We start from the raw sequence: 24,000 nt of genomic DNA, 5'->3' as shown, positions 1-24,000 counted from the left end.
GGCGCTACGAGGAAAGGGGGGGAACAAAGGGAGGACAGATAACGATCTTACTAGGCCAGGTGTCATTCAGATCGTGCAAGTGCATGGGAAGGGGGGACATGAAGAGTGCAAGGGGGTAAAGGGAGAGTGGGAAGTGCAGTTCATGGGAAGTGGAAATAATAAGATAAATACAACACATAAAATAAAATAGGCAAGTGCAGGAAGTGTGGACAAGTGCTGGAAAGGGGACTGAAGGGATACAGAAACAGTCCCCAAGTGCAGGGGTTTCCAGGGAGGCAGTGCAGGTGGGCAGTTGACAGGGCCTGGCCCAGAGATCAAAGGGGTGGCCAGGTAACCAGTGCAATTTCAGTCAGGAGTTCAGCAAGGGAGGGGAGGAGAGAAAGCAGAAGTAAAGAGGAAGGTTTTGAGGTGTTTCCGGAACTGGAGGTCGTTCTCCTCGAGTTTCAGGGAGGCAGGAAGGCTGATTCAGAGAGAGGCCCCAGCCGAAGAGAGTGATCTGCCACCAACTCGTGTGACCTGCCACCATGGCGTTTCAAAGTCACACTCAAAAACTTCTCAGACACACACACATGTGCACCATACATGTACATGACAGCAGCACCCATCCCTCACCCCCCTCCATGTCCAAGAACAGAGACTGGCATGCATTCATGTGCGCATTCAGCATGCAGCTCCCCATGTTGCATTGGAACACATTCACCATCCATGTGGTGCACACATTACTGGTCTGACATGCATGACCATGATGTCCCTGCAGACACAGATCCATACATGGCCTATGTCACACATACAGGCAAGTATCAGACTACCAGCACACTGCAACATGCCCTGTCTCACACATCAATGCTTTCCCACTTACCGCTCAACTCCAGACGGGTCTGCCTCTGAAGGATCTGGGCGTGGAGCGCTGGGGCTACATGTTCCAGGGCCCTCATCTGGATGTTACTCATGCTGCCCCGGCCCCCCTCTGCGAGGCGCCGGGCCTTGTAGAGGGTCCTGGACCTCAGGTCCTCCCAGCGCTTCTTGACGTGCTTGATGTCACGGGTTGCCACCTCCTCTGCATTGATGGCAACCACTGCGTCCTCCCAGATCCTCAACCGTCCTTCCTTGTTGGCACGTGATGTTCCGAAGAGGGCATCATAATGCCCCAGGACATGCTCCACCAGGACACCACCCTCCTTCTCACTGAAGCTGGTGGCCCTCTGCCTCTCTACCTGGGGGTCGCCAGTGGTCTCAGATGGTGTTTGCCCCGACATGGCGACCCCCGAGGCAGGCGCGGGTGGGCAACAGGGTCCCAGGGCTGGGCTGTGGACTGATGTTATCCCAGTCGGGATTCTTCTTTTTCCAGCAGGGGTGGACACAGCAACTGGACCCCTGCAGATGGCTGACGTGCAGGCACCAAATAGCAGGGCACGTGGGCAGCAGGCAGACAGCAGCAGATGGCTGGTGGGAGCGTGCTCGGGGCTCTTGGGGGCAGGAAAATGGCCTTTTGCCCTTAGCGTGTAAGCACGTCAGTGACGTTACGTGCGCAGGCGTTGCCCACAACACGGGTGCATAGTGAATCAGCACGTGAGAAAACTGCACATCACCGTGCTATTGGATGAAAGGGCCTTAGCGCGTAAGTGACGTTTCATGTGTGGGCTGGCTTAAAAGGTACGAGTATCACGCTATTTCCTTGTACGTGCTTTTGTGGAGAGCGAGCGGGTGTATCTTGTACTTCTTGTCGGTTCACACGCGATTACTGCACAACGTTTCCAGTTCGTACTCCCTGTTTCCTCAGACTGCGTTCTTTTCTTCTTTTGGCAGGGGTGTTGCCTACGCACACACGTGTGTCTTTTTCACATTCTTTTTCAAGGCAGACGGTGAGTCGCGCATGTATTTCCCAACTGTGGTTGCCCCTGTGTGTCGCGTACCCCTTCAGTTGTCATTGTAGGCTGCATGTAACACGCGTACGCTTATTTTTGTGTTTCTGGGTGCCACAGCGTAGTGCGGGTTTATTTTTCCACGCACGTGGTCTACCAGGGGTTGCGTGCACGTGTGCTTTTGTTTTTGGGGTGCCTGTGCATTTGCGTGATCCGTCATCTTCCCACAGGGGTCACATACAGCCTTGCCAGAGCACTAGGGTACGAATTCCATCTAGTACCCTACCCCTTTCACCCCAATTGCCCAGGACAATTGTTTACTGCAACTCCCATACGCAGAACAACATCAGTGCCATGGTTGGGAGGCGACCAAGCAGTAAGGGAGGCAAAGGTAGCCGACCTCCAAAAGGTGGGCGTGGTGGGTGCGGTAGGGGTCGTGGCCAGGATTTGCAGGTGCCCCTAGACCCCTGTGTGTGGAGGACCAATCAGAGACACCCGTACCCCCCCATGGTTGTGGGAAACATATCTGACACCATCCCAGCCCAGCCCTTGTTGCCCAGCCCATTTCGGCACCTGAACCGGCACAGGATGACTCCCAGGCTGACTTCCAGGTCAGCAAGTCTAAGCCACGTGTGGCGGTGCAAGTTGCTGTCACCAGGCCACGTGGATTCGGGGCAGCAATGTCATCTGCTGCCCCAAGTAGGCAGGGTGGGGAGGCTGCAGGAGCAGCAGCGGCTCTATCCACCCCAGCTCTGAGTCTCCCAGCCGGGACAGAGTCGATCCAGGTCCATCAAACCGACGTTGGCCCTGCAAACATCACTCTGCAGCCAATGCCTGCACCAAGACCTATGGTCATTGGGCCTTCGCACACTTCTAGTACCCAGTCCACCTGCGCTTCTGCCCCTACTGACCAGAGCGGCGTAAGCCACTCAGGATCCGCACCAACTTTGAAAAAGAAGAAGAAGAAGGGTGCTCTGGCACTACAGGCTGAGACCCCAGACACGGCTACACAATCCGACATGTCAAGGAAGCCTAGCTTTAATGATGCTGAACTTGATGCACTTGTGGCCTATGTGTTGGCACATAGCCACAAAATGGTGGTGACTGCAGGGTGCAAGACCACACCTGGTCAACGTAGAGCACACTGGCAGACCATCGCGGACCACATTAGTGCCCTTGGATTTGTGAGGTGCACAGCTGATGATTGCTACAAGCGGTGGAATTACCTGAAACGCAGAGCAAAGAAGAAGCTGGCCTCAAATCATGCCTCTACTCTGGTGACTGGCGGTGGGTCTCCACCAGAGGACAACCAACTCACTGAACATGAGTCTGTTGCTGGAACCTTCGTCACAGAGAACAGATCCAAGGCGTGAGAGACCTACCAGATTACGACGCATTGTCTGGTGAGTGCCCATGCTTGTGTGTGTAATCCATGTGTATATTGTTTGGGTGACGGGTTCTGATTGAGTGCCAGGTGAGGGTGTGTACTCCTGAGTGGTATGGGTCACCCATGTGCTTCCTCCAAAATAGTCAGCGGCCATGGATTTGGGTATGACAGTATCCCTTCTGCCCACAGTAGCAAACTGGCCCCACATTACTGCAGTTGCCCTTGAACTGTCCTCTTGCAACAACATTGTTCTGAATTTTTCAGTGTTCATTCAGGCAGATTGTTTCAATTCTCCCATTTTTGCAACACATTTTTCAGCCCTAATGCCACATATGTGACATGCTTCTGTCATTGATAACACCCCACATTGGCCCACATTTGTTACCTTGTTATGTGAATGATTAGACCATTCAGGCTGATTGAGTATTGGCCTGCTCACATTAATTTTTGGGGCCTGTTTGAATGTGGAACATGATAGTTGTTTTCTGTCATGTTGAAGTTACCAACCATTGATGTATACATCTGCCTGCAATCACTGTATTATTGTACACTGGATGTGTTGCAGTGTGTGGCACATGCGTATTTTGTCACACTATTTAGCATTTTTCATCTCATCATGTCCATCTCACATGGATGGGTGACAATACTCATTCACTGACATATGGCTGTACTTGTCAAATGTACATGGCTAGGCTACATGCCATCTGTGTGCTGGCATGTGTCATGTATGTGTATTGGACATGCCACTCACAGGCTAATGTGTGATGCCAGTGCTACCCAGCATGCAGCAAATGTGTTGCTTTTCCATCTTGGTGTCCTCAGTGTCTGCTTTTTGCCTCCCCTTCCAACTCATTGGCAGTGCATGCATGCCAGGGTTATTGTCATGTGGGACATGTGTAAATCATGTACTGGATCTCTGGCTTGTAAGGCCTGTGTGTGTGCTATGGTGTTCATGCCTGTTTCCATTTGTTGTCTTTCATGTTTTTGCAGGTGATGACGCACTTGATGCTGTAGTGGTGGAGGAGATGGTGCAGACCCAGGAGGAATCTCAGGCACGACCGGGCACCAGTGGAGGATGTGGTGTGGTGGTGGGTGAAAACCCAATCTTATTGCAGACCATACTGTCCAGGGGTGTCTCTGGTTGCACCTCCCCAGACCTCTATGATTCAGGTGCTGAATCGGATGATGAGACTAATGTGCTGTCGCAGGTGAGTGTTTCTGGCAGGGATTCTGTTCTGTCCAACCCACCTGCACCAGGGGTACAACACTCTATGGGGATGTCAGTGTTGGTAACTCTGCCTTTGGCAGTTACGGATGCAGGGTCACACTCCACAACATCCGATCCCGTTCCTGGGCCAGCAGATCAGAGGGGGAATGCAGTCCTGCAGCCTCAGGCAGTGCCAGCACAGCAAGGTGCAGATCGCCTTGCCCCAAACAGTTGTGGTGCCCGCCGACACGGTGGTCATGCGTCACCAAGCAAAACTGTATGGGAAAACACCATTTACGATATTGCAGCACAACAGGGAGCATCAGTTGAAATGATGGCTCAGGCAATGGAGAGGGTGACAACTTCCATTCTCCCCCTGAAAGGCAGATGGAGCAACAACAGCAGGCAACAGACTCCATTTGCCAATCATACAGGGAAGACATGTTGGCGTCCAACAGGGACCAACGGGCGGCACTGGAGACTCTGCGGGAAGCCATTTCTGTGAAGTCACAGGGCTACAGGGAAGCTCTGAGGATAGAACTCCAGTTCCTCAGGCAGACTCTAAGTGAACTTTAGGCTTCCCAAAATTTAAGGTCAGAACAGCAGCTGGAGCAGCTCACACGTTTGCTCTCAGCTGAGCTGCAGGCAACTCGGGAGGAGATCTGGGCATCACGCGAGGCCATGCGTGCAGAAATGCAGGCAACCCGTGAGGTGCTGCATGGTGATCTCCGCACTATCATCCTCCAGAATCAGACCTTCAACACCCGCATGCTTGCTGCCATGGAGGACCATACCAGGGCTTTGCGTGGGCTGCCTCCCATAGCAACACCACCTCCTGATGCAGAAGCAGTGGGTGAAGAGAGCGACAGCAGCAGTTCTCCCACAATAGCGTAGCCGTGCAGGCCATGAGCCTATGGAGGTATTTTTTTTTCTCGCAACATCCACACAGGTGGGTGTTGTTGTGCACCCTGTCCTCGGACCTCCTGGGTGGCCTCCCCCCAACCCCGGCCCCCACATTTTACAGTGTGTTGCCTTGTGTGGCTCCCGTGGGCATCCACTGTGTATTTGAGCTGGGCAGATGCAGGCTTGTCCTGTGTTTGGGTTAGATGCTTGGGTTCCTAACACACACACCCCTCCTGCTTCCCTTTCCATGGGCTTGCAAAGGGTGTGACCAAGTGACAGTGACTTACACAGTGACATTGGGCTCCCATGAGCTGTGTGGGCAGTCTGTAATCAAAACTGTGTGTACATCCATAGTGGGGATTGTTGTTGTATTGAACACTTCTTGGTGTATTGATTTCTGCTTGTGCATCCATGTCTTCCTCCTTATTCACAGGTACCTTCTTCATGTCTTCAAAAGGCCGTCTCCTTTGCGGATGCAGTTCATGTTGTATGCAGTACACTGACACATTTGCCTGAAATCAACACTCTGCAGTTGGAAGGGGTGTATGTGCTGGCTTATTCAGGTTGTAAAACTTGCACTATTTCATTTGGTACTGTCATGTCTTGGCAATGTTTCATCCTGTGTTGCTGTGTTGTGTTGCTGGTAAGTATTTGGTCATGTGCGCTGTTTGTTATTGATTACTGGGAGCATATTGTCTGTGGCCTGTTTCCATTTGGGACAGTGCACTTTGTGACTCATGTGCTGTGCATTCCTTTGTTTGCTTTCACATTGCATGACATGCCATGGTGTGTTGGGTAGCGGAGATGGGTAGAGGGTGGGTGACATGGCGCTGTTTTCATGTTATATTTTGCAAGGGGGTAGTCATTCATGCAGCATACATGTGTGTCTTTTTGTGACACAGCATTGGTTGTCTTTGGGTAGGCAGGGATGCACACAATGTAACACTTCCAGGTGACCAATCTCAGGCTGGTATGCTTGTGACAGTTGACTGTCCCTTATATCATCATCATTGATTGTCAGCTGGTATGTACCAGGGCTGTGTGCACTCCACAGCGGTGTGATTTTAGGTGAAGTAATTAGCCACCAGCTGCATGCGGGCTGCCTCACCACATGCCCTTTCCCCTCCCATGCGCAGCGGGCGTGCATGTGGTTGGGGATGTGGGGGCACCACCATGTCAACCGACAGGCCCTGTCGGGTTGCAACGTTGTGCAGCACAGATGCTGCCACTATGATCCTGCACACTACTGGGGGCGTGTATAGCAGCTGCCCACCAGAGCGGTCAAGGGAGCGAAAGCGTGACTTGAGCACTCTGAATGTGCGCTCCACTATGCCCCGGGTTGCAATATGGGCTGTGTTGTATCTTACCTCGGGTGATGTGGTGGGGTTCCGAATTGGCGTCATCATGTGGGTGCTCAGAGGGTAGGCACTGTCCCCTGGGGAGGTGATGATGGGTATCATTAGTGGGGTTGTGACATTACTCAGTATCTGACATGCATGCATGTGCAGAGGCATTTATACTCACCAAGCAGCCATGTATTGCCATGCCGCCCATCTTCTAGGTCCCGGTTTAGGGTTGACATTCTGTAAATAAAACTGTCATGGGTGGACCCTGGATAGTTGGCATATACTGGGGTGATGATTCCCTTGGCATCACATACTACCTGCACGTTGATGGAATGCCAGTGCTTGCAGTTTCTATAGATGTGCTCAGTTGCCCTGGGAGGACGTAGAGCCACATGGCTGCAATCAATGGCACCTAGCACTTTGGGGAAGTGTGCCACCCCGTAAAAATCCTGGATGGCAGCGTGCATTTCTGCAGGTGTTCTGGGCAGGTATATGTGCCTGCGGACTGATGGGCGTGCAGTCATGATGGCCAACACCTGGTGTAGGCAGCGTGACTGCGTGGCCTGTGACACCCCCCCCCCACTATGGCACTTGTCCGCTGAAATGAACCAATGGCCAAGAATTGCAGTACATTGAGCACCTTTTCCAAGGGGCTCAGTGCTTGGGAGCACAGGGTGGGTGATGTGTGGTCATCCTCCCACTCACTCACCAGGTCGAGTATAATGTGAGGTGGAAACCTGTACCTCCCATACACCTGGTCATCAGGCATCCCAAAAAGGCTGGTCCTGGGTGTAAAAATTCTGGCCCCGACTATCCTCCTCCTGCGGTGTCCCACGACCACTGCTGCGAGGAACGGTATATTCATCGTAGCGTCTGAGCTTGTTTGTTGTTTGCACGCACTTTTATGCTTCGCGGGTCCGCGTACGTCTGCTTCCTGCTGGCGTACGTGTTTCTGGATTAGCGCGTCTTTTTTGGCGCACGCGTTTCCCCTATTCGATTCCATGAATACGTGTTGTAGTCGCACGTGTGGGCGTTCCGCGCATTTGCCTCCTGTACTTCCCACGTAACGCCCACATTTTCACACGTTGTTCCCCATTCTGCATGTTATGCCCTGTGTTCTGCGTACTTTTGTTGTGTGTGGCCGCGCTATGTGTGCTTTCGCTGTGTGCGTAGCACACGCCGTTTTATGATGTGTGCGCCCGCGTGCGCCACGCAGGATTTTAGTGCACATCCCAGTATTTACACGCACACAGACTTCCATGAGTCGATGTGAGCGGCTTTTGCACGCTTGCACTGCGATTGTCGCACTTGCGCTGCGATGGAGATTTTCAGCACACATTAATTCCATGAATTGGCCTGTGCATCTGCATTATTTGTTTGTAAACCGTGCTACTGTCAGTCCTTGAAAGTATTGCACTCAGAGAAAATGTGTTTGCCTTTTGCTGAATTGCATTCTGGTATTTGTAGTCTCCCAGCCAAGATTGGTGGAATAATGCCTCAATTGGACACTTTTTGCCTAACATAGTTCAATACGGATTTATATATTTAAGTAACACTATGAAATGTGTACTTTTCAAGTTCTTTATAAAGCAGAGTACTGTTGAAGCCAGACATGGGGGCATGGAGGTGAAAGTCATGAATGTTTGCCCACAATGTGGCTAGAAAGTTTGTAATTCTGGACACTGGTGTAGGAATTCTCCCCTGATTGTGGCTGCTTTTCAGGGCACAAGTAAACTACACATGTGGGTGAAGAGCAAAACTTTTTTTCAGAGGGCGGAACAGGTTTTTTTTTTTAGTTTGGCAAGCTTACTCAAGTATTTGGCTATGTTTCCAGTGCAAACGCTTACCCACAAAACCACAAGCACTTTTTTTTCGTATTGGGATTTTGTTTACCAGGGAATATTTTGGTCTTTGTCATTATTTTGATTTTGTAGGTCGCCCAACCAAAAGACCGATTTATTCTAAGGAATATTTCATGACAGATGGATGGGTTACAAAGGTGAGCAACCATTATACTTTGCATAATATTTATTGGAACATTTCCTCTCTCATGTTATTTTTCTGGTGTTCATTACTTTTTTTTAAAGTCCAATGCTATTGTGTCTTGCACACTTTCTTCTAAGGGGAAGGTCAAATGAACTACATTTATAAATTTCACTTTAAGATATATGTTTACTTACAGTTCATACAATCATGGGTACCAACTTTTGATTTTCGCTATGGGGCAAAAGTACTTTGGTATATGTTATTCTTGCAGCCGTCAATTTTGTTCCCTTTTCCGTGCTGCTTAAATGCAGTTAGTTGGGGTTGTGCGATGTATCACAGCAGTCAACAAGAGACTTGCCAAAAAAAAGGGGCTTGTACCATACCGCTTAACCAAAGTGTGTGATTCATGGCAAATAATGTAATCTCCTTGTGCCTTGCCTAAAAACATTTTGAGTTCTCAACGTCTGAAATCTATTATACATAACAATATCACTGTCAAAACAGGACAAAATCAGTTGGTTATTTATGAACGTCTTTGTGCGAAGTGTTGCACATGTTTTAAAACATAGAGTGGCTGTGGCCACCGGCAATGGCAGAAGGCCATGGCTCATGGATTGGTAGTGTTCGCCCGTGCCAACTGGCCATGGCCAAAGGCCATGGCTAGAGGTCTGGGATTGTTTTAAAATGGACACCATGGCACAAGGCCATGGCTAGTAGTTTGGGAGTGTTCTACAAATCTATGGAATAACACAACTCTTTCAAATCAAGAAAAAAAATCTAAGTTGCATGGACGTTAAGGTTAGCAAAATATTGTAAAAAAAACCTTTGAAATTCAAGGAAAACACATTACTTGCAGGGACTTCAAGGTGAGAACTTTATGCAACAAACCCCCTGAAATTCAGTTAAAGCCACCCTAACTTCGTGCCCCCTGTTGTGCAGCCTATGACCACAATGATGACATCACTGAAAAAACTTTGTTAAAGGACATTATGGTTAAGTTCCACTAATAAAAACCTATGAAATGTATTGAAAAATATGTTGTTGAATGTTCATTATGGGTGCAAAGTAAAATTGAAAAACCAAAAGATGTGCAAGTTAAGGTGAGCTATGCAACCATAACTCGTGCCACCAGCATGCACTGCTAAGACTAACACCCAGGACATCAAAGATGACATCACAAATGGCATCATTGATGACATCACATTGTCACGTCTAACGTATCGAGAAATCATGTGAGATTTATCTCTGTGCCCAGAGTCTCTTTCCCAAAACGTATAACACGTATCTACCTCCTTCATACCCCTCACATCCTCCCTTCAAACAAATCAAATGTTAAACCAAGCAAAAATCAACATTTTCAACTTCTGTTCAAATCCGACTTTGAGAACCGCTCTGAAGAGAACACTGAATCAAGAAGCGTTCCTTCATATCACTTTAAAACCTGAGTGGCATACTTTATAGTTATACAACAAAGTTAAATAACACAGTTCTCAAACTCAAAACACAAACGTGAAACATAACATTACTTTAATACAACCCCAACACAATTTTTATTAATTTAGAAAATAATCTTTTATATATTTAAAAAAAGAAAAAAATCCTAAATTAAATTCAAATACTCATCTTCCCCTAACTAGCAACCACACTGATAGCAACATCTCAATATATAATAGTTTTCAAGTTTGTACTCTCTTTCCTTACCCACTTGCGTCGGTTCACAATCTCAGCAAAGCACTAAAAGATACATAAAAAAGAAACTAGGCCATCCACAAGCCCCAAATCTTCATCAATCAACTTCCTCACCCTGCCCACAAAGCTGCCTTTACATTATTTTTGGTTACTTTTCAATGTCTATGTGGAAATTGATTCTCAAATCATGTAATAGGTGCCTTTCAGAACTAAAAACAAATTGGACATTTTCCCAATGGGAAAATGAATGGAAACGTGAAAGACACAACCTTTTATGACCATTAATATCTTTTGAACTGCAACATGCATTTGTGTGAAATGTTGCATTCCTGGGGGTCTTGTGGCCGAATGTAGGAATGCCAAACGCTGTGCTGATCCTTGCTACGGCTCAAAAGATATTAACCAAAGAATCTTCGATTTTCCTATGGATGACAGATTTCACCTTAAAATAGGGCAGCTATCCAAAAGAAAACAAGTTAATACTTAATTAGGCAAAGTGATTTATTGGTGAGCTTTCGTGTTTGTGTAAGAAATATGATCTGAGAAATTTGGTTTGTTTGACTACTACATTCACTTGCAATTGTATATTTTCTACCTCTGTATGTTAGATTGGTTGTTTTGGAGTGTATATTTGTTTTCTGAGTGAATCAGGTTGCAGTTACTCCAGATTTTGAGTAAAGTGTGAGGTACATTTGATTTCCCTTTCTAACCTAATGAATACTGATTTTCTGTACAACTTGAAACCACACACTGAGCATTTCTTTTGGTGTAACTTGAGCCAAAACAAAGCCAATCATGGCATGTGCAAACCTTCTGGAAGTCGGTACATTTCAGGGTGTCAATTGCATGATTCAATGGTTGTTAGACTGTGCTTGCCAGCACCTCTCTATATTGGTAATGTGTCTGCTTTGTTGTGTCCCACTGATCAGTATTGAGTGCTGCTTATCACTGGGGTAGGTTAACAACCTAGGTCTAATATTAAAGAGTTTGTAAGAAGATTCCCCCGTTTTTGGTGCAGCTCATAAATAATCCACATCATGTTGGTTTATATATTGGTCAAATTTATGTGCAAATTCTGTTTCATTACATCACAAATTGCAGTGGGTTAGTAACTTTGTGAATTTAACATCCTGACATGTTGGTTTAGTGTGCCACAAACTCTCATGGCCAAAAGGTTTTGGCCAAAGGTTTTACCCGTTGGGCTTTTTCAAGGCAGTTTGTAAATAATACATCTTCTAATCATTCATTGGTTAGATCTGGTATAGTTAAAATTGTATGGCCTTGCATATTACAAGATGTCCATGTTCTTGTATTCTTCTGTGCTATCATTATTGATATCCTGCAGTGCTCTGCTTCAATTCAATATACATATTAAAGTGAGGGGTTAAGTTCCATGTCCTGATCTTCAATTTGTACGGGAAGCCACTCCGTGTTGTGATAGTACAGAAGAATACAAGAACATGCGGATATTTAAATATACAAGGCTGTGAAATTTAGTTGACGGCACACTAAACCAACATGTCAGGATGGTAAAGTCACAAAGTTACTAACCCACTGTGATGTGTGATGTAATGAAACAGAATTCGCTCATAAATTGACCAATATATAAAACGCATTATGTGGATTTTGAATGAATTGCGCTGATAACGGGGGAATCTTCTTACAAACTGTCAATTGTATGTCTGGCTCCACTGAGTCTGTGGCCCACTATGCCCACCTACCTTTTTAAGCTTGTCAGCTTAACAGTTTGTCAGTTTGTCAGCTTGACAGTCAGTCACTTGTATTTGGGATGGCACATGCCATGGTTGACACTACCCAATCACTTCATGCCTCTCCAAGAGCAGCCCAGCAGTGTTTTCCTCTTGCCCGTCTGCATTGCATTTGCAGTTGCCCATTTCAATCCTTTAGACTCAAATGCACAGGTGAACCTCTGAAGTGGATATGGCTCTTTGTGAAGGAACACGTTTCAGAAACAAAGACACTACGTTCCAGAGGTGAATCCTTGAACTTTCCTTCTATCCTAAGAGAGTCATTCTTCCTATTCCTGATGAAGTATCTGGACATTAATACATCTTGCAAATAAATTACTTTATAAGCCTAAGGTATTATGCTGTTGCCTTTTTTGGGTCAGCGCTTTTTAGATTTCCCTTGGCTAACAATGCACAAACAACCTGAACACCCCCTCTATCTCACGCTCACCCTCTCCCTCTCTTGTTATATACAATAACCTACTGCTTTTGCTAGAGACTGTCTCCCTAAACTAAGTGAATATGCTTGAGAATAGGGCAGATTTTGCTGGGTACAAAAGTCGAAAATGAAATACTGTTACGCTCAGCCATTCTTGCAACAATCATAACTCATTAATCAAAACAGGCAATACATCATATTTCGCCTTTTGACTAGTACTATTTCATGAACGTATTTCTATTACATATTTAGAGGGATTTGTTTTAGCATAGCAAAGGGTAGCAATAAAGGGGTGTGTGGCCTTCTAAAACAATGTATCTCCCTAGTGCCTATTTCTCAGCTATAATTGCAGGTGGAGTCTTTTGAATTTTTATTCCTGGACAGTTTTAAACACTGAACATATCAGAAAAGGGACATACATGTTGTAGAGGAGGCACAATGCTTCTGCAAAAACATGTGAGTATTTGATATTCTTTGAAGTATTCCGAAAAAAGCAGGCAGGTAAAGAATACAGTAACAACGTTTCATTGCATTACACTCCAAGTTCAAGTTCAAATGTACAAGTAATACATGTTCACGTCTAAAAACATCTGGGTTGAAGACCCTTTGTTGATGTAAAGCAAGAGCAGAAGTCTAGCCGGCATGTCAAATGTTTATGACCTAGGAATAATGATGGTCCTTGAGAATTAAGATACCAAATAAAGTAAAGTATTAAAGAGTACATATATCAATGATGAAGCCAAACAGCTCATTGTGAGAGAAACATTACTGCATGTTTCAATTTTGTCCATGCCTTCATGGAACTAAGCCCCACCTAGTATGGCCAAAGACAAATTGGAGGTCTCACTTGCAATTTTAACTTCCAAACCTAAGAAAAAGGAGGTTGCATAATTGACCCATAATGTTTTCCTCTATTGCCCAATTCCTGGGTTCCTAACTGGGCACGCTTGAACTATGATCCTCACAATCTGCAACTTGCCTCATCAGCATCACAATAGGTTTATTCAGATAAAGTCCATTAAACATTGTAAACAACATATTTCACAGCAGCCTCTCAACATAAAAACAAAAATAATACAGAACATGTCATACACAAACATCACTAAAAAATATAAATCAGTATTAATAAAGTATCCACAGTAAAAAGTGGCGGTTCGTGCTGTACATTCAAATCAGAGCGTCCAAAGGGTGTTTCCTTGCATTACAGGCCCTCCTCAAATATGCAAGGAAGCCCCAAGCAAGAACACATGGTTCAGATTGTAATAAAAAAGAAAGGGCGGCACAACATTGGGTGAATTTAGCTTGTTTCAATATCTGTACGATTGTCTGTTTTCTGATGTCCATACAATGCGGGTAAATTAAAACAAAGTGCAAAAGATATTCCACTACTGCACTACAGAAGGGACATGCTGAGTCCTAAGCATAGCCCTGCCAATTCGCTGTGTTTGCTTCCAGCAGCAGAAGATTGAAACGTGCTCTTGTCAAAATCCAGCGATGTGCTGGGTTGTTACTGTGTGCCATATAAGGTTGCAGGGTGTCAATTTTTGTAATAATGCTGTGTTTATCGTTCATTTCCAATAACTACCCTATTCATTCTGTCTTGCTTTGCTTATGTTGCAAACGCCCCCCTTGTAAAGACTCCCCCACCCCCTGTGGTCAACATGATCACCGAACAGAGAAGATTAGGAGCATTACACTGATTTATACAGTCACACATGAACTACAGCCATGGTATCCTGCTCCAGACAGCACTATGCATCAGGGCTCTAACTATTTCTTGGGTTACCAGTGTTCTAGGGTTTGACCAAATGCTTAGCCAATGTATGAGAGGGGCATCATACCAGTCACCCCCCACCCCCATGTGTTTAGCTCCAAGCTCAGTGTGCACTACAATGTCCGGTGCTGAGCATGGTAAACCCAACAGTTTCTTCAAGAATTTGTTTTCAATGATCTCAACTGTGGATACATTTTCAAACCCCAACAGTGAGGCCCCATAATTGGTTGCTGCCTTTGTCTGTGCATAGTATACCCTCATTATCATTTCAAGTGGTTTCCCTTGGGAGAACTGCATAAAAAGGAGTACTCCCCAATGCCTGACTCATGTACATTCGTTATGTATGTTGCCAACCCCTTCTAATCCTCTTCAAAACAAATGCCCAAATAATCAATCCTTTCACCCCTGGAATTACAGAACCATTACTGGAAGTTCTGTGCATGTCTATCTTGTTCACTCTCCCAGATGTGCATGCTATGACTGCTGACTGTGTTGTATTTGTCATAAATTCAGAATAGACAATGATACGTTTCTGGAGAGCATTAGGTGTCCGGGTGGTAATAACAGTATCACCAGCATATGATAACAGGGTGAATGGTTTGTTGCCGACCTGGGAAAAATCTGCCTTCAAGTCGACAAGGGCCTTGCCTCATCCCACCTCCATCAAGCTCCGCCTCATGAATACTTTCCATAATTACCTTTTGAATTGCAGTGCAGCTCTTTCTCATTGAGGTACAACTAGGGCAAATCAGCAAAATTGGCGTTTTGACCATTTGCAAATTAACATTAAAATGTAACATGCAAGAAAATAATATTCTCTCAGTGTACCATAGCTATGTAAACGTTCACACTTGCAACACGAAAGGTAATGTAACGCTGAAACGGTCCTGGCATGTGGGCAGGATACACATGTATAGTGGTCATGGCTAGTCATCTGGTAGTGTTGTAAAATATATAGTGGGAATGGCCAAAGGCTGTGCTCACTAGCCAGCGACGAAGGTCCTGGCTAGTGGGCCTGATACACATTTAGTGGACATGGCTGAAGGGGTTGTATACGAATTGTTCGTTTTACAACTGTTCGAATTACAATTGATCTTTTCACAATTGACCGAATTGTGAAGGTCAATTGTAACATATATGTGGGGGGAAACCCCCCACAACCCCCGCCCAATGCCAAACCCCCCAAAACCCATATATATATATATATATATATATATATATATATATATATACGGGCAATTGTGAAAAGATCAATTGTGACCCTTTAAATTCGCTCAATTGTTCATTCGAACAATTGTAAACGAACAATTTGGGTAATAGCACTGAAGGTTGTGGCAACTAGCCATGATCGAAGGCTGTGGCTAGTGGCCTGGTAGTGTTCTAAAATATACAGTGGGCATGGCCAAAGGGCGTGGCCACAGGCCAGCTATTGGCCTGAGGCACATGCATAGTGGACACGGCTGAAGCTCGTGGCCACTGGCCATGGACATCAGCTGTCTCACCCCCATTCCCGAAAGATCCCTCACCCAGGTGATCTTCCTACACTGGTCCACCCCCAGAGTATGGTTCCAAAGGCGATGGCCATGCCCTGGCCACCTGAAAGAGAGAGCCCCAGGAACTAGTGGGTGAGACACCCTCTGGTTTCTCACAATTATCTAATGTTTTTTCAATTAATTCCAAGGGTTTTGTTATACCATAGTGTATTCAATGGCCCCTAAGCATGGCATTTGCCATGGCCACTGTACATGTTACACCAATAGGTTTCTTTATGGCCCACTAGCCTTTGGTCATGGCCAATGTACCCGTTCCACCTATAGGTTTCCTTGGGGCCGCCTAACCGCAGCCTTCTGCCCTGTCCTTTGGCCATGCCCACTGTATATTTGAATGCACTACGTCTGTTTCAAGCCTGCTCATCATGTCCTTCGACCATGGCCAATGGTCACAGCCTTTGTATAAGCACATGTTGCTCCAATAGTTTAATTTGAGGCCCACTGGCCAGAGCTACTATCACAAAGACCCAATTCCCCCTGCCTAGTAGATGGGATCACAACAGATGTCCCCCATTTATATTTTTCATTTTCATTCCCCCGATAATCCCCCGATAATTACCGCTGTAATCTTGCACTAATTACAGCGATAATGCTTGAAAATGAAAAAGTCCTCACAGGCACTCCCAATGTGCCTCCTTCCTATTCCCTATGTCCCCTCACCAACTGCAGTTAATTTCTACCTCCTTGGCCCCGGACCATTACTCTCTTTCTCTCTTTGCTCCGTGTGACACATTTTCGTTTCGGACAAAGCCTTGCATTATTACTGCGGTAATCTCATGATATTCCCTCGGTATTCCCCCAACAATGCAAACATTTCTGAACTGTAACTTTTTGGTTGGGAAATATCATCTGTGTTCCAAGACAAAAGTTAATAGCAATAGAATTTTCGGATTTCCTATGCATCATATCACTCACGTTAACCCTTACCTATAGTACGACTGCCGCACTATATTATATATGGAGTGGAGGAAGTATTTCTAGCAATTTACCTTTGACAAAACACAGAGATTGTAATGTTGCTTTGGACTCAATACTTGCATAATTGGGCGGTCGATGTCATGTACAACATGTTAGAAATTAAAAAAATAAACATTGTTATAGTTGATTGACATGTTATCATGTAGAATATGTAGAAGACAGGTTGAAAAACTAAAACAAATCTCAGCTGAAGATCATAGCTTCTCAGTTTTCATAGTGCCAATATATCATGCATTTCTGTCTGAAGTGTGTGTCACATAAACGAATCCACTCACTCACACCATAACATAACATACACATGTGTTTGAAAGTCAACACATTTTCAATTTTTGCCATAAAAAGGCTTACCTTATAACTCAGATAACTCAGCAACATTGTTTCAAAGAGACTTATCAAAGCCACTGTCACCTAAGAAGAAAACAGTTGCATTACTGTGTGTTACGAAATGTGCAATATAGCTAACTCCATCAGGATGGATTCTTGCTAAACACTAAACTGGGAAAGTAAAGGCTTGGTTTAAACACTGCAAGTACTCTCTAAAATGATGTTGCGCATCTCACATTTACTTGGTGTGAACATATATGTGTTATTTCACTAAGGATAGTAAAAGATACTGGCCAGAATTCAAAGCTTAAACATGTCTATACTGAAACAACTAGCAAGTAAATGTGGGAGCATGACCTTATGATTGAAGCTTCATGTTGTCATCCCTTTCAAAAGGCCAACATGAACGCTTATACTCACCTTCAATTGCAGATAGCATCCGCCCCTCCTTCTCCCCTCCCCCACGAAGGTATAAGTAATGTGGGCAGGGTTGCTGCTCTTAGGTCTGGGGCCCAGATCCTTCTATGTAGCAATTTGTGATAAGAATCTAAAGCTGCCATTTACTAACTGGCCCCTAAAGCTCCTTAAAGATACTCAAATCATGTAATATGACTATTGATAAATAATACGTTTGGGAGGTTTTTATAAATGTGTAATACTTCCCTGGAAATCAAAACGATGGCTAGCAGGCGCTAGTCAAACAAGATAACAGTACCAATCCAGCTTTCAAAAGCCCCCAATAACTTCAGAACTGCAAACTGCAGCAGGGGATTGCCAGGAAAAATATACCAGCTCAGCAGATAATTGCTATAAGGTATAATCCCTTCCCTATATCAGCAGATGCGTCATTGATGTCGTTCTCCGACAATGTTGCAAAGCAAAACCCTGCAATGCCAATTGTCCTCTGCACTTGAACAGAAATGTCAACAAATATGCTCCATCTTGGTGCAGATTTGCCCCTCCGCCTATATCTAGGATATAAAACAAAACTATGCAAGCATTTACGAACCCACAATGAACTTTGCAAAATCGTTCGAAGTTGGGTCTATATTTTTTATACAAAGTTTCATAAAGATTTGTTGAACAGCGCCAGAGTTCTAATCCACCCCAAAATTGCTCTTTCAATGGGAATGTCAACTTAACTTTAACTACAGGGTGTCGCTATCACTGATGCTGTAATGTCCACACATATGCAGCATCAGACCTATCACAGGAGTGCTGCTCACACTGACGCTGTTCGAGAGCCGTCAAACATTGGATATATATATATATATATATATATATATATACATATTGTTTAGTCCTCTTGTACCTTGTTAACCAAGGGTTGAACAGAATGTTGATCAAGAAGAAAATCAAGTCGATACCGTAATTAGACTAAACAAAGGGCCTCATTCCGGGTTTGGAGCTAACCATGGAGTAATTATCTCCATGGTTGCCTCCAAAACCGTCCCAAATCCGGCATGGTTAATGGAGTAATTACCGGTCCATTCCAGGGTTGGAGGGACCGGTAATTCCCCATTCACCTTTTGCCCTTCCCCATTCCCATTTCTTCCTCATAGGGCTCAATGGGAATGGGGAAGGAGGTAATTATGGCACCGTAAATTACGGTACCGTAATTACCTCCGAGGTACCTTTGCGGGTCCCGTACTTAACTCCTGCTAAAAGCAGGAGGTAAGGAAGGACCCGCAAAGGGAACTCGGAATACAGTGGTAAGGGATTACCGGCATTGGCACCCTTACCGGTGCCAGTAATCCCTTACCTCCAACCTCGTAATGACCCCAAAAGTCTTTTATTTTGCATATTTGCAAACTTTCATGAAATGTCTCAACTTCCTCAGTAAGAGATGAAAATAAGCATTTGAAAAGTATCACAGCTTATAGCCTCTCCTGCAGATACCCCGTTATTTCTTCCTGTCTGCACCTGATTTGTAGTTTTGCTCAGAAAGGTGAAGGGGTCAGTGAAACTGGAGAGCAGGGAAAAGAAACAAAAAATAAACACTGTTAATGTGCTCTCAGAAAGGCAGGCAGAGTTGGCTAGGTGTCATCAATGCAGATGCAGTCCAGTTGAAGCTCGGTTTTCCAGACCAGTACCTTTGCACAATCAGTGGTAGCACACTCATCAACATATCAGGCCTGTGCCTCTAGAAGTCTGAAATAGGGAATATACAGCCAGTTTATGTGTAAGGCCTGTGACCGTGGAGCCCAGTGTGGTAACTATGTGTGAAATGCTATATTGGGATTGTGTTAGATCACAATCAAGAGGAAATGGAGGGGTTTGACTAGGGACAGGGGCCCTAACACATCTCTGGGAAGCATTTCACTTGGGGAATTTTGAGGGCAGATGGGGCTGGGTTGGAGGTAGTCTGGCAACAATTAATTGTCTTAGAAAGGCGGGTGGGGCTGATTAAGTGCCAGTTTATTGTCTTTGAGCGGCTTTGGTATACATGATGGAAAGTGTCAGGTATGGATGTTGTGATCACTTTATCTTTAAGTGAAAAAAAAGTGAAAATCTGTTAGTTGGAATAGTGACACAATGTCTGTACAAACCCCCTGCTAGTGTATTGTAAATAGGCATGCATTTGAATTCATAGGTCTTGTAGGCTACATTGACCCTATGAACAGAATTTCGCCAAACCCAAGCTGCATTTGCGCAGAAACAACAAAATGGTTGCGCTGGCTCCTGTAAGCACCATGGCCTCAAAACTGCATTTTGCAGCAACAAAAAGAAGGCTGCACTGTCTTGCCAAGCACACATTGGGCGGATGGTACAGGGTGACACACTGAGGGAGCGTGCCAATGTTTTCTTAACTGTACCAAAGAAATAGAGTGAAAAGGCAGCACTGCTTTGCTGAAAGCCCAAAATCCCAATTAAAAAGGAAACTTTTTCACCTTTAAAAAATGCTCTAGCTTTATTTCCATCTGTTCTTCCTTAAACCACTGTGATTAATAAGGCCCTGCCATGCCCAGTATATCGCAATGTGCTTCAGCAAAACCAGGCATGATTTCTGAATGACAGGCCCTGTCAAATCAACTCTGCGAAAAATCAACACGGAGCTTCACTTTTCCCGCACGGGAAAATGTGTTCATTTCATAACAAAGTATCAAAGCTCAGTAGTTCAAAGAACTCCAGCTATCTAAGCCATGTCAATTTCAATGCATCTGTGCTTCAAACAAAACTTCTGCATTCAAGAAAATAACGATAGCTGCAAGACAGTGTGGGAATCCAGAGGGAGATGCAAAACCGAATTTAAAAAGAAATGCCAGCTTTTCACCACACATGTAAAATGGGCTTTGAAAACTGAAGAAGAGAAATGCTTGTTTTAAACAGTAAACTGTTGAATGAAATCCTGCCATTATCTAGCAATGTGAAGGGGTTTCTGGGGAAAATACACACATGGGTTATTTTATTCAATTGACTTGTAGAAGAAAGTAAAACTGTTAAACTATATTGGCTGGATTTTGCAAGTTCCAAAAGAAAAATAGGTTTCTGCTGGGGGGGAAGCAGATACTAACACCCCCGTGATAATTATTAGGTTGGACAGAATCTAGTCTAGGCTGAACCCACTGACAATGGGGTTTTCAGGACAAGGAAGTGTGAAGTGGGGAAGGGGCAATAAACCTTCAATCAGGCAGGAAAACCCCCACCTTGCTCTGGAGGAAATGAAAGTTGGTGGCAGCTGTAGAAAGAAAACAATGGTCCAGTGACAGACAAAGGACTGCCATTTGCTTCCAAAGACTATTTATGAATAAAAATGTAAGACATGGTAGAATTCACTGACCCCTTGGGAATAGAAATGGCAAAGAATCAGGGATTACAAGGAAATTATCCATGATGCCAATACACATTTGTATACTTACATCCCTTATGTTAATCCACACAAGTGTATAAAGTTATGGAATTTTAGGCCGAATCGTTCATACTCAAAATGACCAAAAAGTATTAGAAGGGCGCAACAATGTCTCACAGATTTCAGAGTTGCAATGCTATGCTCTACACAAAATATGTAACATGTGCATATAATTTGCTAAGAGATTTCAACTGTATAAATGTACCGTATGTGGCAAAATATAATTTTGACTCAAATAAATGTAGGAGGTTTTTTGAACATTGTAAACTCACATTACAAATCTGCACTACTGCTTTGAAATCCAACCAGTTCAGAGCGAGGCGGAGACTAGCACCCCTGACCAATCCCGTGGGTTAGAGGTGTGCTTATCTAAGCCTGCCCAACCATATACTTTGATAATGTCACCATGCTTCATAAAGAAGAATCCCTGACAAGACTCTACACACACACTCTTCCTGATTTTCCGGCGCCGGCGTTCCTGTTCCATTCATCCTGCTGAGTCCAGATTCCAACTACAAGGCTAACGCATTGCTGGCCCTACTCCAGGGCCCACTGCAAAACCCCAGCAGTGCTGATCCTATTCCCAGCCAGGCCTCAATTCTAAAATCCCACTAAAATTCCCAAATAGCCAAAGGGGAAAGCTGTGGTATTCTTTTGGGGAGCATCCTGAACCAGCCTGGCTTGCTGCCCACTAACTGCTGCCCACTAACTGCGTCCAGAGGTACCTGTCCCATCCACTGACTAGAATTACCATCCGGTGACCCCACCCTGCCCAGCTGTCTTTTTCCCAAAACTAAAAGTGGACTGTAAGTATAATCCCAATCCCATAGAAATCCATTGCCTATCCTGTCTCTCATTTGTCCTTATCCCACTCTCTTAGCCATCTCATCCTTATCCTGGTAACTTGTTAAAATTGTCAGAATTATCCGTGTTCTTGCCCTTGATCTCCAAGCGTTAGCACAACTTTTCTCTTCATTTCTGTCTTGCATAGATAAAAGTCATTAAAGATATTGGCCCTCATTAGGACCCTGGCGGAGTGGGTTTCCGCCAGCGCTAATCGCGGCGGACCCGTCCGCCGTACTACGAGTTCCCTTAGCGCCATGGAGGTTTTCTCCGCCTGGTTTTACCGGGCGGAGAAAACCATGGCGCTAAGGGACCTCGTTGTTAATTACGCCGCCGTACTTTACGGCGGCGTAATTAACTCCTTCCCCACTCCCATTATACCCTATGGGGCAAGAATGGGAATGGGGAAGGGTAAAATGGGGATTGGGGATTTACCGCTCCGCCAAGGTCGGCATGGGGTGGTAAATCCGCCAACCCCCATGGCGCTATCGACGGCTTTCCGCCGTGCTTCGCGGTGCATTTAGCACCGCGAAATCCGCCAGGGTCGTAATGAGGGCCATTGTGTTTAAATAAATGTATTTTCCCTAAAGAAAAGGGGTACACTGTGTGAAGGTTTACAACTGCAGCGTAACTTTTATATTCACGGGTGGCGTTCCTCTTTTCTAATCCATGAAATCTAGTTTAAGTAAAATTTGCCTTTCATTTTTAAAATCGATTTTCTCTTTTTCACTGCTATATTTTCCTAAAAACGAACCTCACTCTACCTTGCAAATCTCTCTCAATTCACCAGTAACTCCCATTCTTTCACTTCTGTAATATTCCTGTGATGTACTTCTGTCCCTCAGACCAAAAACCGCATCACGATTTGCAATATTTCACCTGTTTTTTAAAGAAACCGTTTGAGTAACTTTACACGGAAATTGAAAGGAAATGCATCTTTTGCACGTGTCATTTGGCTGCAACATGTTTTAAACTTTCCATTCATTTTCAAATTATATGCTCTTGGTAATCCATTGCTTGTGTTTGTTAGTGTCTTTGCAATGTTGCTTTAGTGAGGAATTGTGTTTGTTTCAAGGTTTTTAACACACATTAATTATTTCCTTGTCCATTTCTGGGTGTCATTTCATAACATTGCAAGGGATTTAAAATCCGTTTTCCACTCTTATTTGGTGAGGGGAGGTTGGATTTCATTTCCGTTTTCTGCCTCTTATTCCTGGTTACCTGCTGTGTCTTTCTATCCATTCATAATTGATTATTTGTGGGTTGAGGGAACATTGCTGGGGGAAATTCTAACTCAAGTGCTATCTTTCCTAATCCAAAAAGTGCTCCTAGTCCCTGGTGTTTTGTATAGGTTCCACTAGAAGGTTAAACCAGGTGTATTATTTACATATTCATTGTAATTATCACCCCATTGGTGATTGCTGCCCATATTAAAAATGGTATGATTTCTTTTGAATTTAAAATAAATAAATAAATATTGCATTTTACCAACCAGCCTGATTCATGGTCCATTGTGACCCAGGGTATTTGAAAAGGGGGTGTGATAGGAGTTGTGTACCATCTCAAATTTAATCTGCATAAAATAAGGAGAAAAGCATCTCAGTTGTGCGCTACATACTAGGCCGAGACTAAAGTGTGTGTCGCCTGATTGAAATCCTTAACTTTCTGGTTTTGTCAGTCCTGAAATTACCCCAGAGTACAGCATTCTTTTGATCTTCAAGGGTATGATTAGCTTTTATGTTCTTTAATTAAATACACATTTACATCTACTTTGATTAAACACACCATCTGCAATAATAACTAAATAGAAAACACTGTTAAAAACCCACCCCTGTGATAAGAACACAAAATATTCAATAGCTAGAAAGATGCAGCACTCTATGAGATGCAACAGCGTGCAAGGCAATCCAAAGGCAATCAACAACCACAATGTTCTTATAAATTATATGTTCTTTCTCTGAAAACATTGTACTAGTGATCTAATGAGTCTCTACAGCCCAAAGATGGACTAGGGGGACAGGTATGGGCCAATAGTACCTTTTTGCTGTTTTGAGGTTGTTTGAGAGTGTGAAACCAGGCTTCGAGGTTTTGTGCAATTGAATCAAACCAAGTTC

The 24,000-nt window shown here is 44.6% G+C and overlaps 1 protein-coding gene across 1 annotated transcript in view; it reads right to left on the bottom strand.

The window, feature by feature from the left end:
- Positions 1-24,000, bottom strand: part of KCNT2 (potassium sodium-activated channel subfamily T member 2) — a 2,640,974-nt gene that overhangs the window by 1,382,019 nt on the left and 1,234,955 nt on the right. The window contains exon 6 of the mRNA XM_069641505.1: positions 17,218-17,277. Coding sequence (XP_069497606.1) covers positions 17,218-17,277 — 60 coding nt within the window. The remainder of the gene's footprint in view (positions 1-17,217; positions 17,278-24,000) is intronic.

Source organism: Ambystoma mexicanum, chromosome 1q (genome assembly GCF_040938575.1).
Source record: "Ambystoma mexicanum isolate Mex_15411 chromosome 1q, UKY_AmexF1_1, whole genome shotgun sequence".
Lineage (NCBI taxonomy): Eukaryota > Metazoa > Chordata > Amphibia > Caudata > Ambystomatidae > Ambystoma > Ambystoma mexicanum.
Note: the sequence above shows the minus strand (reverse complement) of the source record. Positions and strands in the feature narration are given on the sequence as shown.